Here is a 17,403-nt window from a genome sequence, read left to right as displayed (position 1 = left end):
ATAAGATGTGAAAGCTGATTATACCTTCAATGAAAGATTTTGTACAGGCATTCCAAATCTATTCCTCTTCGTCTTCTTCCTTCATCCTTTATTTTTGAGTGCAGTGTAAAGAAAAAACTGAAAAAAGTATTTTTGGTATTGCCGCGAAAATCAGATTTGTTTACAGTAGTCGGTACCGTAAAGATTCGTATAGATTGACTTGACTGGAACACTAGTTTTGGGCAAATTCTCTCCAAGTGAGTTTCTATCCAACCTTTTTGGTGAAAAAAATGATTTTGAAAGCCTTTCTGGAAGAATGAAAACACTTCTTTGAGTAAAATTTGAAAGTTTTTCAAACTCAATATTGGAAACTTGCAGTTTTCGGCGCCGTACAAACCGAACGTCTGTCAGCGTTTTTATCAAAATGGTACCAGAGCTGTAGATGTACATTAAATCAAGAGTTTTTTCCGAGGAGAACGGTGAAGACTGAGGAAAAGACTGAACACAGAACTGAATTTTATCCAAAATGATTGACGCTGTTAATTCTATCGTCACAGCTCCAAAAGAGCATCGATTCAATCCCTATTCATTTCATGGAGGTACGGTTCTAGGAATCGCTGGTGAAGATTATGCTGTCATTGCTTCAGATACACGTCTTTCTGAAGGATTTTACATTCATTCCAGAAATTTACCCAAAACATACCAGCTAACTGGTAGTGCCATTCTTGGTTCTTGTGGTTTTCATGGGGATGTTCTAGCACTAATCAAAAACATAAAAGCTAGAATTACAATGTATAAACATGAACATTCAAAAGATATGAGCCCAACTGCCATCGCTCAGATGCTATCAACAATGCTTTACTACAAGAGATTTTTCCCGTATTACACCTACAATATCTTAGCTGGCATTGATTCTGAAGGCAAAGGAGCTATCTACAGTTATGATCCAGTAGGTTCATATGAAAGGGAAAAGTTCAGAGCTGCAGGCTCATCTTCAAGTATGCTCCAATCATTTTTGGATAACCAAATTGGGGAAAAGAATCAGAAGTTTAAATCTGGTGAAAGTTTGTCAAAAGAAAAGTGTGTTGCTCTTGTGAAAGATATCTACATTTCTGCTGCAGAGAGAGATATTGAAACTGGAGATGCTGTTGAAATTTGCATCATTACAAAAGAAGGAGTTCAAAAGGAAGTTTTTCCTTTGAGAAGAGACTAGAGAAAAGAGACGGTTTAAAATTTCTGGTGGTGTTTTGCTGATTCTAGGTTAGGGTAACATTCATACTGAATATATTCTTTTAGGATTTAGTCATTGTTATCAACCTTTGAATTGTATTTAGTTCATTTTATACATTTAAGATATTTAAAACAACCAGCAAAATAAATAATAACAGAAAAATACTGACTTTCATGGTATTATTATATCATTTGTTTTAATTTCTTTCTTTCTCGCTTCAATGATTTTTCAACCCCGAACTTATGATGGTTACCCTACTTTAAAGGTTTTTAATGGAAAACAAGTCATATAAATTTCAACGTCACAATAACTCTATCACACCCACTTCTCACAGACCCACTGAGACCCCTTCCCACTGGAAAAATTGACCAAAATATCGTCCCCGGTGGAAAATTAACCTCTCATCCCAATTTAGTCTCCACTGAAAATGGTCAAATAAACCAATCCTCACTGCAAAATATTATGCTATTTTTCCCATCTCCACTGAATTTTCCCGGGGGACTCGATTTTTAAACGACGGCATGTACCGCCAAAAAATGGCTTTCAAAATCGGACACTCTTGCAGGTCCTTGCAGTGCAGTGAAAAGATACCCTTACAGTACATTTTAACTAACTTTTCTGACTCTTGCAGTGTAGTTTAATTTCATATCTTATTTTGCTGAAGCCACCTGAAAATGACTGAGATGTCGACACAATGTTGAAAACATTAACAAATCAAAATGGGTTTGAGTCAAAACTGTAAAGATGCATAAGATTTTAAATGTCCTTTTCCTATACTTTCCAAAGTGCACTGTAAGGATCGAAATGAGGAAAGAAGAGAAATAGTGCACTGTAAGTGTGTAAAGTTTGGAAAATCTGACCATATTTTGCATTAAAATGGTAAATCAAGAATATGCACCGTAACGGGTCGATTTTCGCCCATTATATACTCAAAATTGGCTATTCTTTTTCTGCACTGTATGTAAGGGTCCGATCATTGAGTAAAGCCCGAAGGGCTAGAGTTCAATCTCTAACCTTTTTTCTCAGGCAAGAAAAAGTGAAGCCTTAAAAAATGCGCCGCATTCTTGACGACAGATTGAATCTAGCAATTCCTTTGTTTGCGATTGATATTTTTTTCGAAATTTAGCTGTAAATTTTAGTTTCAATCTGTCATTTGTGTAAAAACCAGGCGAGCCGCTCAAGGCCGATATTAGAGTTAAAAGAAATGAGAAAGAGAGGAGAAAAGAGCTGATCAAATTGAAAACACAAGCAATCGGATAGTGGCGAAGTTGAACGAATCAATCGAAACTGATATCAAAATTTTCGATGAAATCAACTCTTTAGAGCGAAATATGGTAGTCCAAGACTCTATTTCTATAAATTAATCCAAAGGATACATATGTACATTTTCCCGGATAGACTAAAAAAAATTAAATAATAACAATTTAAAAGCACTATTAAAAGCAACATAAATAGAAGGAAAAAAAAAAATTTTCAGAAATTTAGCAAGAGAAATTTGCGAGACGAGTTATTGGCATTAATTTTTATTTTTTTCAGTTTAAAATCTTTTAACCTAATTTGTTTTCAATACTTTTTCCCATTGAAACATCATATAAAAAAATCTTGATTGAATTTATAAGAAATATTTATAACAAATTTCCACAATTCATTTTCTCCAGGTCTTTGGCCGTTAGTTAAAAAAGGTATTCGACCACTGCATCAAGTCTTCGGTTTTTAATTCAGGTCTTCGGCCGCTAAATCAGGTCTGCGCAGTCTGCAACTGCTAATTCAGGGCTGCCTCCGCTGACGGAAAAAATCTGCAAGGCAGTTTCTAGTTGAAAACATCACTTCGTTGTTAGTTAATTGCCTGTATTCTGGCGTTGAGCTACTTAGATACAACGAGCGGCAAATTTAAAATGATGAAAGTGATATGTCAGGCCAGGACTTCTATTCTATCTCATCTCTGCTATCGATCAAGCTGTAACCCGATACAAACTGTCCAGCCCGAAAGTTGATGCAATTTCAATTGACCTTTCCTGATCAACGTCGAGCTCCACACAAATTCAGCCGACGAATGTCAAAGCAATCCGTAAACCAGCGCGTTGGCATCGGTTTTCTATCAACAAGTCCAAATATCAAAGGAAAAACCCATTGTCAATATCCCAAGTACTCCTCTGACCGCTATTGTAACATCTTTTAGTTTTGACAATAAAATCATACTAAAATCACCCGGGGGAGAGCACTCATATGGTCCGACCCACGGCATGTGCCACCGTTAAGGGTAGGTTTTTCGAGACCCTCGAAATACACTGTCAGGGTGTACTTTTGCACTACAAGGCTCTTCATTTAGCTGGTTACATTGTAAGGGTGTGTTTGGGGACTGAATTGCAAGACTGACAGTAAAAATCCGATGTATCTTCATATTTTTGACTCTCAGGCTCATTTTCAGGTGGCTCCAACAAAATAAGATATGCAATCAAACTACGCTGTAAGGGTCCGAAACTTTCGGTAAAATGCACTGTAATGTAAGGGTACCTTACCAGCTCAAAGGCTGTAAGGGTCTGATTTTGAAAGTCATTCTTTTGGCGACACATGCCGTCGTTTAGAAATCGTTCAGCATTCAGTATAACGTATCTCGAAATTTCAGGTTCCTGAAATGAGATTCACCAATTATATACACGCTTTTTTTGTAAGAATATCTTCTATAACAATATCAGGGTGAAAATTGGCTAAATCGTAAGAATACCCTCTAGGGTGAATTTCACAAAATTTGATAAGAATACTGTCATTTTGCATTTGGTTAACAGAAGAAACTGCTTCCTTTGTTAGAGATAAATTGAAGCTTTGAGGAAGAAATGTAATTTTAACCCAAATGTTCACTCAAAAACCCTAACCCTCAAATTGATCATTTCTCATGTTTGTAAAAAAGTCAAGTCTAAAGACGTAAGAATACGTTAAGAATATTTCACCCTCAATTTTGGCACTTTCTTAAGAATACTTGACCCTCATCCAAAGTACACTATTCTTATTTAAAAAAAAGTGTGTAGTTCCCGACATATTTTATACAAGTGAATCAATCTATAGACTCCATTTGCTTCATTGTAAAAATATAAGTATTGAGAATAAAGTTGGCGAGCTGAATGAAAAGAAACTCTTTTTTGGGTCGGTCAAAAAGGTTCTAAAATCGGAATTACCTACAAAATAATCAGAAGAACAATTTTTCGGAAGAAATTTAAATTAATATTATACAAAAATTCTATCAATTGCAAAAATGAAATAAAAATTAAAAGTGTTGTTATTTGTTTGTAGGATTTGTTAGTAGTTTGAAGGTGAAAAGAATGTCCTTCAAAAAATTGCAGAAAAGCGTCTTCAAAAAATATTAAAGCAACTGCAACGCAATAGTAAACTGACCCAGTAGAACATTTCAATACAAAAAGTCATTGAACAAAAAAATAAAAGTGAAAATCGTGTAAAGAAATCATTAAAAAAAACTCGATGAAAACAAAAAAACATCATTTTAATAATAAAACTACCTAGGAAAGAAGAACCAAATTTTTGATAAGATGAAAATAACAACCTAAACGTACAAAAAAAAACCTTTTCACAAATTCCCATCACTGCAGCAAAAAAGTGTCCATCTAAGATCAAACAACCTTGAATCGAATGGTCCATCATCATCATTATTATTATTAATTTATGTCTATGAAAATAATTAATTTTTTGGTGGATGTTTCCTTTAAAACTGCATGCTTCTCCCAGTCCGCTGCTATATGCCATAAATTAAATTTCGGAAAAAAATATAACGATAAAAAATGCAACCATCTATACATTTTATATGTTCACAATTTTGGGCTTTTCAAATAACAAAAATTCTCTCTCCTCTGTGTGATTTTGAATCTTTAAATTTAGGACATTGTACCGAAGACAGGGTTGTGTCGGGCGATACTTGGACCATATTCGTCGTATTGAGCTTTAGTGTGGCATACTTGATAGAATTCAGGCTAAAAGGAACAGAGAAACGATCGATTGAAGCTATACAAGAATCTTTTTCAGACTTAAATAAAAATAGTAGCTGTTTCCACTATATTGTCAACCATACGAACAAAATCCAGATCCAGCTGACAATTTCAAATAATACAATATAAGAAATATACATTAAAAGAAAATCACCTATTTTGAACCACGGCCTCAAAGCCTCAAGAGATTTATATCTTTTTTCCTAGGTTTTGTCTAATTTTTGTCTCTTGAGTCGTTTCTATCGTCTTGCCTCCTATTCAGGCCTCTTTGTTTTAGCCTTTCTTTTTCCATTGGGATTTTGACTAATTATGTTCTCATATCTTATATTTTTCTATTGTTTACTATTCACCACATTTTATTGATTAATTGTTTTATCCTCTAGTGAACATTTTCTAATTTTAATTGTTTTAATTAGCAAGATTTTTACATAAAACTCATCGACACGTTTGTAAGAGAACTTTTACCTGAATGATGTACTAGTTTTGAGTACGAAATATTGTAATTTTAAAAAAACTCACTTTGTTGTTTTTCATGTATTGAAAAGTCAAAATGAACATTTTCGGACTTTCTTTTATATTGTATTATATACGAACAAAGTAAATTATGTTACTAGAAAACCTCTAGCTCACATCAAAATTTAGAACGAATTTATATTTAGCCTTACATACGCTAAAAAATCAAAAAAAGAGGATTTCAAAGAACTTTGAAAACTTACAGTTGATGCCAACATACTTCCACCGAACCAGACAGCATATCTTTGCATAGAATGAGTGATAACAGCACAATCAATTGGCTTTGGCTGTAGAAATAGAACACAGAAAATTATCAATGTCATTCAATACATAATACATAATTGATGTTTGTCAAAATATCCTATGAGTTTACAAAGCTTGGATCCTTTTATTACAGGTTAGCAATATCTCCTTTAAGCTTTGAGCTGATACTTATCTGGAGTAGAAAGGCTCTATCTAGGAGCACACACTAAGAAAAGACTAGACAACTTCACAGCAACAGCAATTTACGTTAAAATTTGTCTCAAAACGGTAGCTTAAGCAGCGGAATTCCCTTTGGTGTTATATTTTCCTTTTACAAAATAATCTCCTGTCTTTAATCTAGAGGACAGAGTTCAGTGCCCTCTTCATAAATACATTCATCATATTAGACATTGTAATTTCAATTGGAGGATTCTATTTTACCTTGATTCTGCCACCACTGATTTCTTCACTGGCTTTCAAACGTTGGTCAACAACCCTCTTCAAATCTCTCTGCAAGCGACGACCGAAATCACGGAACATGGTAGATCCACCAGACAAAACAACGTTCTGAAAGTGAAAGTGAAAATGTTTGTTTTAGGAAAAAAGAACCAAAAAGAAATTCCAAGATTACAATATTCAAGGAATCGAAACGGCAATGAAAGAGAGGCAAGGCTTAGAAGAATAAAATAAAATGATAGATATTCCTTATTTAGTTTGAAAATATAGAGAATCAAATCCACTTACCTTGTATAGACCTCTTCTAACATCGATGGGACAGTTTTGAATGGCTGAATCAACAGTCTCAGAAATGGATGTGGAGAAATCGGGGTTGGAAAACTGAAAAACAATAAAATATAACATCGAGTTTTAACATTTTTTTAAAGAAAAACGGAAATTAAAAACCTGTTAAAATATTCTCTAAAAATTGTACAGTATCAAGAGCAGAAATTTCCCTTTTTTTCTTGAAGTTGCAATATGTTACCTCGGGATGGAAGAAGATTTCAGGTCCCAAAAACCTTTCATAACCAACATCGATGTCAAATTTCTAAAAATAAGAAAATAAAAGAATTTTTGAAATATTCACAATTCATGATATTCATGACGTAATCTTTTATACGGAAGCACCCGAGATAACCCGGAACTAGTGGCAAAATAACAAAAGACTAGTGGCAAATTTTGCCACTAGTTCCTGATTATTTTGTGTGCTTCCGTATAAAAGATTACATCATGAATATCATGAATATGACCAGATATGACTAGAAGATGATAAACAAAAAATTTGAACTTTTAGTAAAAATTATTACGATAAAGAGAAAATAAAAAAAAAGTAGTGTTTCCAGAAACCAGCAAGATGAAAAAGAAATTTTCTGACCCGGTCGCAGAATATGGGTTCATCTATATGGTTCATCATAAAGAAAATCAAGTTGACCGTTCAAGCTATCAAACGTCATTTAGTTAGATATTCCCGCTTGTAGATAAAGTTTTGTTCGTTAGTAATTGATACATTAGTATTCAGGGCTTACTTCATACTGTTTGTACATAAGTTATCTTTAAGGTACTATTTCAATGATCAAAAGTTAGTTTTCCGGCCGGTCGCATGAGAGCTTTTTTCCTTCACCCGCATTCCGGAAACACTACATTTTATTTTCGCCAAGCAAGTACTAGACTAGCAAACTAGTCTGTAAATTAATCATGTCAGAGGGCGGGAACATAAAGGCGGCGGGCGTTTGCTAGAATAGGAGCTGCGTAGGAGAGCGAGCAAAAGTTGGTGAGAGGCTGCTGATATACAGACTAGAACATTCTGCCACGGCTTCATTTTGGAGGTTGTGAGAACGGAGGAGTGCTTTCCTAAATTTTGGAGGGAGAAAAGCCGACAGACCACTTTGTTTTGAATTTTGGGTGTTGGAGGAGCCACCTTTCAAGTTTTGAAACTTTTACATCTTTAGTTGTTTTTGTTATTCTTCTTAGAAAGGTAAGTATTTGCAATTTAGCTTCAGTTTTCTACAATCATCAAAAGTGTACAAGGATTATTCAGTTTTCCTTATGCAGGTTGGTGGTATATGTTACGTGCTTTTGGGGCTTTTTGCTAGCCTCTTTCATTCAAGGTAAGAAATATTTTTTCTAACAGTCTAATTTGGTTCCACCTAAATACTTTTTGCTTTTTATTTTAGTACTTACAGACTACTTGTTAAGGAACTTGATTACTCTAGTCTCATTGTGGCTAAGTGAACCCCTCCAACACTCTTTTCTATGAATACAACAGTAACACTAACCAGGCAGGAACTCTGCTCAAAAGTACCCAACCCAAAATTTTTTTGGTACGGTTTGAAAACTATTTTTAGGTTATCGTGAGAATAAACAGCGTTCCTGGTTAGTTTAAAGAAACTCCAAAGATTATCCCTCTCATCACTCTCAATGTCATTACTGCCAGGCTGCTGTCTGACAGTCCGACCCTCTTCAACAGACTCACTGCTACAAAAAACAACCTGTCCTGACTGTCAGCATGTAACGTACCAGCCAAGCACAGGAAAATTACACGTACACATAGAAAATTAAATGGAAAACTTACAGAAAAGTACTTACTTTTAATAGTTAAGATGTCATATGTTGAATAACTAAAACTCCAACCCTCAAAACAATGACACATTGGTGCATAATTATTATTATAAGTGTATTATTATAATTAAGTATTTCAGTCTGTCGAATGAAAAATGTAACATCTGTCATGTACAAATTTAATTTGTGAAAAATTGAAATTTGCAGAATTTAGTGCTGTGATAAGATAGCTCTGATAGAAAATCCAGAGTTTATATGGTGACAGAAAAGTTTTTGGGTACACGTATTCATGATGCAGTATTTTTGTCATGAGAAGAGAATTATTGTAAATTCTGACCTTTTTCTATAGACTGTGGCTATGTGCTGAAGAATTTTCTTGTCACACCAAAAATGCTGAAAAATTAACCTTACACTTTAAGATTTATGGCTAAATTTTTTTTGGGAGTTTTCTTGCCACACTAATTTTACAATTTAATATAATTATTTAAATTAAAGTTACCTATTTGAGAAATTTTTGTTGTCAAACTGAGAATTCTGAATTTTCACCGTAATATAAATTCTGACAAATTTTCATCTACGTACAACTATAATTTTGGGGAAATCCCACTTGTTCGACAGTATACTTGTCCGACGGTACATTTGTTAGACCGGTTGTTTGACAGTTATTAGTTCGACACCCATTTGCTCGACTGCATGGTTGTTCGACGACCACTTGTTCGACACTCTTCTCTCAAACAACTGGTCTGTTGAACAACTATATAGATTGTCGAACAAGTGGATTGTCAATCAACTGGGTTGTCGATCATTTTGGCACCCATTTGTTCCACAACCCACTTGTTCGACATTCAATTTGACAAGAATTTGTTGAACAAGTAAGCTGTGGAAAAAATGGGTTGTTGAACATGTGACATATACTTATCACCCATTTTTCTGTAAATTGTAAGTATGTGTACTATAAAATTAACTTCACACTTGAAGATTTATGGCTGAATGAAAAAAATGAGTTTTCTTGCCACACTAATCTGGCAATTTAAAAATATGTAAATGTTTAAAGTTATAGTAGGTACTATCAACTATGTGTACAGTACGTTTGAGAAATTTTTGTTGCCAAACTGAGAATTCTTAATTTTCTCCATAAATTCTGCTAAATTTCCCTCTACGTCGTAAGTATATATAAGTTTTGGAAAAAATACTAGAATTGAGTAAAACATAAGCATGGCGAAAAAATTTAATCATTTTTAGATGTAAGAAGACTTTTAATATTTCATAATTTGAAAGAAAATATTTTTTGGAGAAATTTGTCAGTGCCGCTTTACCATAACTTTATTTCTACTCAAAACTGTGTAATTTTATCATAGGGATAGATACAGTACGTATTAAACTCAAAACAAAGGGATAACCAGGTAGATATTCACAAAAGTTTGTAGCACTTCCAATACACACGACATTGTGTCAGTGTCGTGTAGTAGTCTCTGGTAGTCCAACAACCATCATATATTTTTGATAAAGAACCTTTGACTTGTGATTCCTGGAAAACTAAAACGTCTTATGTGTTTGAATGTCAGTAAATAATTGTTAGCTACTGTACCTGGGTTATCCCTTTGATTACCACCTGCAAACCTAGGAAAAAGAAAGCTGAAATGAAAAAAAAACTCACAGTCCATAGTGTTTGCAATCTGAATACTCCATTCCTAAAATTGAATGAGTTATGAATAGGAAAAGATAACAAGTCAACAAGTTCTGATAACTGATGTTACAAGATTTTCCATCTTCTCTTGCCTCTCAAATCAAAACAAAAAACAACTGAAACAATCAAAAATGAGCCAAAGAATTTTGCATGCAGAGAACCATGAAGAAAAGCCACATATACACAAAGAAGAGACTCATCAATAAGAAACAAGAAACAAAACAAAATCTTTTCAAATAAAATTTCCACTAGAAGTCAGCCATTATTTTTTCCAATCACTCCCTCCTCAAAAATCAAAACAACACGATCTGCGACTTTGACGGAAGTTTTCATTTCTCATTTCACGAATTTCTCAAAGTTCATTCATTTCTACAACGCCGAAATATGGCGTTGTAAGATTGGGGCTTCAGCTTAGCCGTTTTTTCCTTCCTGGGGTTTCGCTCCAGTCGGGCTTTCAGCCCTCGCCGCCGACAAAATTTCTTCCTACGCTTACCTTACTCCTACGCTCACTTTTCCCGCGTGATACCGTTCCAGCCCGACTGGCGTGCCAGTCTAAGCAAGTACAAACAAGTGTCAGGGAGTTTTGGTTCGTATAATATGGGATTCTTACGGGACTAGATGACTTTAACAAGAGCCAAACTAGGAGCTAACAATAAAAAGACTGACTTTCATGATGTTTTACAAAACCACTATAGACACTAACCTTTTTGGTAATATGGTTTTGACCTTCATAAGATTTGATCCATTTAGCAGGGTCAGTGTCATATTTGGTGAATTCCTTGACAATGTCTGGACATGTGTAGCAGAATCGTTCCTAAAATAGAAATTTAGACTCATGGTCAAATCTTTTCCATTTTCCTTTAGAGTAATGCCAAGCGCTGAGCATAAAAAAAGATTTTGATATACTTCTCAAATTATAAGCCAAATGTTATTTTCCAATGTTATTCAGTGTTGCAACCACTTTGATGAATCCGGATGAAAAAAATTAACCAATGTTGGGAAGGGCTGGTTTTTGAGTATTAACTTTCACGGTCCAAAGTTGGGACGGAAAAATCTCAACTAGCTGCAACTGGACGGATTCCTGTCTATATACAGAAAGGTTGCAACACTGATTCTTACTTTGATTGCTTTTGCAGTTTCCATGGATTGTTCTGGTGGGATTCCAATTTCACGTTCCTTCAAAAGTTGTTGGATGAAGAATGTAATATCTCGTCCAGCGATGGGAATATGTTTGATGCAACTGCCAATGACATATCCTTCAGCCTGAAATTATTCAGATATTCTAATTTAAAAAATAAACCCTGATCCATCGATATAAATTAACACTGGTCTTTGCTTTGAAGGGCGATTATGAATATTCCTCATTATTTGAAATTATGATAAGTTCAAAGGCGATCTCTTGCTAAAAAAATATAGAAGAAAAGGGTTCCTTTTTATCTACATAGTAATATCACTATGAAACATCAAGATACAATCTAGTTCCAAAAGCAGGAGAATTTAGAGACAAATAAAAAGATTGAAACATACAACTGGGATAACGTGAGTAACACCATCTCCTGAATCAATAACAGTGCCAGTCAAGGTTCGTTCACCAACTTGTCGTGATGTCCATGATGCAGCTAAAGCTAACACAGCTTGCACAGCAATATATAATCCAGGAACATTGAAAGACTCAAACATAATTTCAGCAGTGTATTCCCTGTTTTCTGGTGTGTTGAGTGGAGGTTCAGTCAAAAGAAAATAGTGATCTTCCGGCTCAGCTCGAAGGTATTTGAAAATACACTGTTCCCAGAATCTCTCCATTAGATCCCAGTCTTCACAAATACCATGACGAATCGGCCACTGAGTTAGAGAAAAAAGTAAGAGTAAGTACTCTTAGGTTCCAAATAAACGCCCCCCCCCCCACTTATTAATTTTTCGAAAATAAGATTTTTTACCTTATTTTTGAGTTTTCAGAAGTACAATTTCCAGCCCCCCGGCAATTAGGCCCCCCGTTTATTAAAATCTCGAAAATGTTCGAACCCCCTGTTTATTCGAACCCCCTGTTTATTTGGAACCTAAGAGTACATAAACTTTAAACTAATCTAGTAATTGACGTCAAATAAAATCTGTGCGGTTGTGCTCTTGACAATGCAACAAAATGGCGAAAACTTCTGAAAATCTTAACACGGAAATTTCATCAAAATATGGATCCTGCACCCCAAATGAATGCTTTATAAATGAAATAATACGGGATAACGATGTCTTGCAGTGTAGGAAGTGTCAAAGATTTGTTCATTATGCCTGTTCGGAGCTTCCAGCCTACCAAGTACAGATTTGCCTTCAGTACAAAGCTAGGAGATTCGAATGTGCGAAATGCATCACAGTCACGCCAATATTATTAGAGAAGTTCAAAACAAGTAAACAAAGAACGACCAATAACAAGGCAACAAATACTGGAGGTAAAGAGAAAGATCAAGATGAGCAATGTGTTTTCGCTAGACTGGATAGACTGGAGAAGAAGATCGACGATCTTGTAAACAAAGATGATGTCGTTAAAGGATCCAAACAACAGCAGACATACGCTAGCATCGCTAAAGATGAGCTAAAGAAAAAAGACCACGATATAGAATCAAAGCAACAACAGACATACGCTAGCATTACTAAAGATGAGCTAAAGAAACAAGAGGTAAAGATCAAAATTTCATCAAAGAAGAGAAAGAAGAAGAACGATGGTTAAACTTAACAAAGTACAATATCATTGTTCACAACCTCGGAGAGAACAAAGATGAAGACCTAGAAGAACAACGTGTAGGTGATAAGGATTATGTTGAAGAAGTTGTACAAAACCAAATGGGATTAAAGGTAAACATCGTCAGCGCAGAAAGAATAGGAGCTCGGAAGGACGAAATGTTCAAAACAAAAAGATGGCGACCCTTGAAAGTCGTGCTAAAGAACGAAGAAGAGAAATGTCATATTCTGGCATCAGTCCACAAATTAGAGAAAGACGAATTTAGAGTATCCGACGATTTTTCGAAGAAAGAACGTGAAACCATCAAAGAGTGGCATAGGAAGGCAAAGGAGAAAACAGAATTACAAAAGGATGGCAACTGGATATATAAGGTTAGAGGAAGTCCTCGGACAAAACTCTACTTTAAGAAGATCTATAACAAACCTGTTACTGAAAATGAAATATTGTAAAGACGACTGGTTAAGAGGCCCACCGTGCGCCTACAACTGTAAAATTGTAAAATGTTAAGCATGATTATTTCATAGAGGTCGATAGACCTGAGAAATATATTACTGTAAATTAAAAAAAAAAAAAAAATTAGTAGTTTATTAGCATTTATTAGTCGCCTTGCATGTGTGAAGTTCCTTTTATGGCGTTACAGTCCTGTCAACTGCCTTTGCCCGTTGAGGATTCAACTATTCCACATGTTTGTCCCTGTATCCAGCTTACAAAAAATTTTGTATGTATTAGTCGCCTACGATACCTTAAGGGAAAGAAACATTGGCTAAATTAAGCTCCCGTCAAATTAAATTTTTCCTGCTATTCACCAAATTAAATTCCCACCAAATTTAAACCATCATATTCATTCCCAAATGTGTGCTATTTCAGGCCTTAAAACAGGTTTTTTTGCATTTAATAGCTTTTTTGGCAAGAAATATATCCTTTCTCTGCCAAATTAAATCCCTACAAAATTTAATTTTTAAGCCATCTGCCAAATTGAATTCACTCTGAAAAAAGATTTTGGCAATCCCACCAAAATTTCTTCCCTTGAAGTATTTAACTTGTGAGAAACAGAAAAACCAACAATAAACATTTAAGTAGCTCAGAACATAAAGATATCGTTACAAACCTTGGTTCCGTAGGTGGGTCTGTCTATTGCTTCATCCCCAATATAAAAATCTACAAACAAAAGAAAACAGAATCCGGAAAATTAAAAACCTCCTATATGTACAGATGTACCACTCTACCAAGCTTGAATTATATTTCCCTTTACTAAATAAAAAGCCAGAAGAACTAATTTAAGAAAACATCTTCATTTTTATAATTTAGATCTGAAAGTTATTGTATAGATAATTTAAATTCAAGGAGTTGAATTTGCTTGAACGACAAAAATTAATAAATTCTTACACACCCTGAAAACTTGAGCAAAATGTTCCAGTCATATGGATCATTCTTTTTTTAAACTAATACAAAATAATACAAAATATGTCTTCTGTAAAATCTACCCCTTCTATCAGGGTTGAAAGCTGAAATTCCTTGAAAGGAAAAGATGAATTGATTTCACAGAATCTTACCTAAGTCATCTACACCTTTGAAGGAAGTTGATTTACCACCAACTTTTGCACTCTCTTTTACTGCGATAGCTGAAACAATAAAAATAAAGTCTCTTTGAAACATATTAAGATTTCTTCACCACAACTGAGAAAGTAGAAATATTTAGATTACTTGTCCTGGCTATTCAGTTATTTTTGCCTCTGGTCTGCAGAATGCTTTTTCCCAATTTTGCTGAGGGAAAACAGCATTTTGCCATGACATTTGTTTGTTAATTGAATTTTGAGGAACTCCTTTTCAAAAGTTGCTATTTGAATTCGTTAATGTCCTTTAAATATAAAGAGCTCGTGCTATATGGATCTAGGTAATTCTTTTAATATATGTAATTCTTTTAATATTTGTCAAAAATTTACAGCAGCATTTGCGGCTGTTACCAGGACATTTGCTGCCAGGACTGTACTACATGTATTTTTATTCACGAGCATAACATTTAAGCATAGACAGGCTGACATTTGGGCTTGAAAACTATAGATTTATTGTTATCGATAGAACAATAGAATTTTTGGGTACACAGCCTAAGCTCAAATGAACCCTATACTTAAAAGAAAAAAAACGTGTACCACAAGTAAATCTAAAACAAAGACTAGGCTTACCGGAAGGAATAATGTATTGTGGTTCAGTGTTACCAGCAAATCCCATCTTCGTGTATCTGTATAAAAATAAAATAAGATGAATAAATAACAAACATCTCAAGCGAGAAAAAATCCTCCTTAACCTTTAGACGCCGAGAGACGTACCACGTACGTCATATATACAGGCCGATAGACGTACCACATACGTTTTGATACTGGGGTTCTTTCAAAGTTTAATAAAATAAAGACCAGTTTGAATTTTTCTATTCTGTAAAATTTAGCAGACAGGATAGGGGTGAAGGTTCATTCATTCAAAATTTTACGGGTCCTGCTTTTATATATCTCGAGATATCGGAACTCAATGTCGGTGTATTTTTCAAATGTCAACAAAACATCGTTTTAGTGGTGGACAGAGGGTGTTTGATGGATTTTTGGACTGAAAAGTTATGTTTATGTTTGGTTTTTTCTTGGTTTCAGCATTTAAATATCATTATATGAGATAGAGAACCTTTATTGGCAGTTTCTATGTGGTTTGAAGGGGTTTTAGGGGGTATTTCCTGACATACATGCCTATCTCTAGCTCCAACAACTCAGGGCTGTTTTGCCTCAGTTTTTCCACTATTTTGGTGTTTTATTGCTTGAATTTACATGATAGAGAGTCTGTTATGATTATTGAAGTAATTTTACAGACTTAGGGTAAGTGCAGGGCCAATTTTAGAGCAACGGGACCACTTAATTTACCTGTTGTGGCCAGAGTGTCGATTTTGGTGGAAAAGTGTGCTTCACCGAAACTTAGATTCTGAGATGAAATGAGCTTCTTCAGCCCTGAAATTTCACACAATGGTGGCTTATAACATAAACTAAAACAAAATAATTTTTCTGGGACCAATCTTTACCTTGTACCCACTTTTTTCATTCAATTTGTCAAAAAAAAGAAAAAAAGTGAAAAAATCGTAAACATGGAATTTTTACTGTTTTGATTTGAGGCTGTGTAGTCAGGTTTAAAAGGGTGATGAGGCGTCTTTTTGGTATTATCTGAAAAAATAGATCCTTAGCTTTTCAAAATGGGTTTACTTTTTACTTAAACTTTAGCGGTTCAGATTTTATGACATTTTCCACAAAACCTCCATTTTCACGAAAAAAACAGCGGCAGCAGCGCGCGCTGTTTTTAAAAACAGCGGTGTCTAAAGGTTAAAAAATAATTCAATTTTTTTGCAGAATTCCCCCTGAAAATAACTAGTTATCAGGATTATACAATATGTCAATATGTTTAAAATATTTTCAGGAAATCATCATATTTCTTGACATTTTTGAGGGAATTTGTTTGTTTGCCCATGAATTACAATTTTTTTTTTCAAAAGTTTTTTGACAATAGTTAGCAATTTTTAGTAAAAGTAGAAATTGATGTATCATAAAATCATGTATTTGGCAGTAAATTTAATAGGTCATCTTTTGATGTTTATAAAGCACATTCTGAAAGTAAATTATTTATTGTTTTGATCATAATAATAATATTAATATACTTGACCAAATTTGATAAATAACCCATAAAATTTTAGTTAATTTTTACTCTTTCAGTTTAACACATTCTTGCAAATGCATGGGGTGTGAATTTACATTTTAGTCTTTCAATCCCCAGTGTAAACGCAATAGGATAGGACCTCCGGCTATCTTATAAATCTTCCACGGCACTGAAATTGAAAGTGTTTCACAAAAAAACTTCCTCCTGGAAGTTACGAGCGAGTGTGTTTTACTGTAGCGCGAGCCACAGACGGGGGTCACCATATCAATTACTTTCCCTTAGCGCTTTCCACCCAAAACTATTTGAATAAAGATTATTTGAAAAAACATTTATCTTGTTAAAATGTTAACGTTGGTTAAAAAATATTGTAAATCTAAAGGAAAATTTTTAGTGCATATTTGAGCTTCCTGAAAAAGTAGAATGCTCTACTCTTAGTATCCCCTGGTAAAAATATTTTCTGTGCTGTGAACAAGAAGTTTGAAAAAGCGCACCCACAAACTCGCACTCATACTCATTTTCAAATTTTGAAAGAACGAAAAGACATATCTTGTTCTTGATAATTTCTTTGCAAAAAAAAGCTGAATAAATTCTCTTTAACTTGGAAAAAGAATTTGTGCTGAAAAACTTTTCCTTCCTGGAGTTGTAAAATTGAAAATATTTTTTCAAAAATCCTGCTTTTGTTACTGCCACAGGCGCGAGTTTCAACCTCCCTACCAGGGGGTGTAAATTTTTAGTTTTTCTTTTATTTCTTCTGCTTGGTGGAGTTAACGGGTGGACGACATGC

The 17,403-nt window shown here is 34.4% G+C and overlaps 2 protein-coding genes across 2 annotated transcripts in view; one reads left to right on the top strand and one right to left on the bottom strand.

Moving 5' to 3' along the window:
• The window catches only part of LOC136805049 (uncharacterized), a 42,513-nt gene that overhangs the window by 22,225 nt on the left and 2,885 nt on the right, over window positions 1-17,403 (bottom strand). The window contains exons 2-7 of the mRNA XM_067061589.1: window positions 15,119-15,174; window positions 14,489-14,557; window positions 14,044-14,093; window positions 11,732-12,046; window positions 11,324-11,467; window positions 10,908-11,018 (exon numbers count right to left, since the gene is read on the bottom strand). Coding sequence (XP_066917690.1) covers window positions 10,908-11,018; window positions 11,324-11,467; window positions 11,732-12,046; window positions 14,044-14,093; window positions 14,489-14,557; window positions 15,119-15,174 — 745 coding nt within the window. The remainder of the gene's footprint in view (window positions 1-10,907; window positions 11,019-11,323; window positions 11,468-11,731; window positions 12,047-14,043; window positions 14,094-14,488; window positions 14,558-15,118; window positions 15,175-17,403) is intronic.
• Window positions 434-1,378, top strand: LOC136805052 (proteasome subunit beta type-1-A-like). The gene has a single exon (XM_067061592.1). The coding sequence runs from the start codon at window positions 506-508 to the stop codon at window positions 1,190-1,192; it is 687 nt and encodes a 228-aa protein (XP_066917693.1). The 5' UTR covers window positions 434-505; the 3' UTR covers window positions 1,193-1,378.

Source organism: Clytia hemisphaerica, unplaced genomic scaffold (genome assembly GCF_902728285.1).
Source record: "Clytia hemisphaerica strain Z4C2 unplaced genomic scaffold, Clytia hemisphaerica genome assembly, whole genome shotgun sequence".
Lineage (NCBI taxonomy): Eukaryota > Metazoa > Cnidaria > Hydrozoa > Leptothecata > Clytiidae > Clytia > Clytia hemisphaerica.
Note: the sequence above shows the minus strand (reverse complement) of the source record. Positions and strands in the feature narration are given on the sequence as shown.

Bases quoted from the DNA above. Each gene is read 5' to 3' on its own strand.
- LOC136805052 (XM_067061592.1), top strand. From the start codon at position 506: ATGATTGACGCTGTTAATTCTATCGTCACAGCTCCAAAAGAGCATCGA.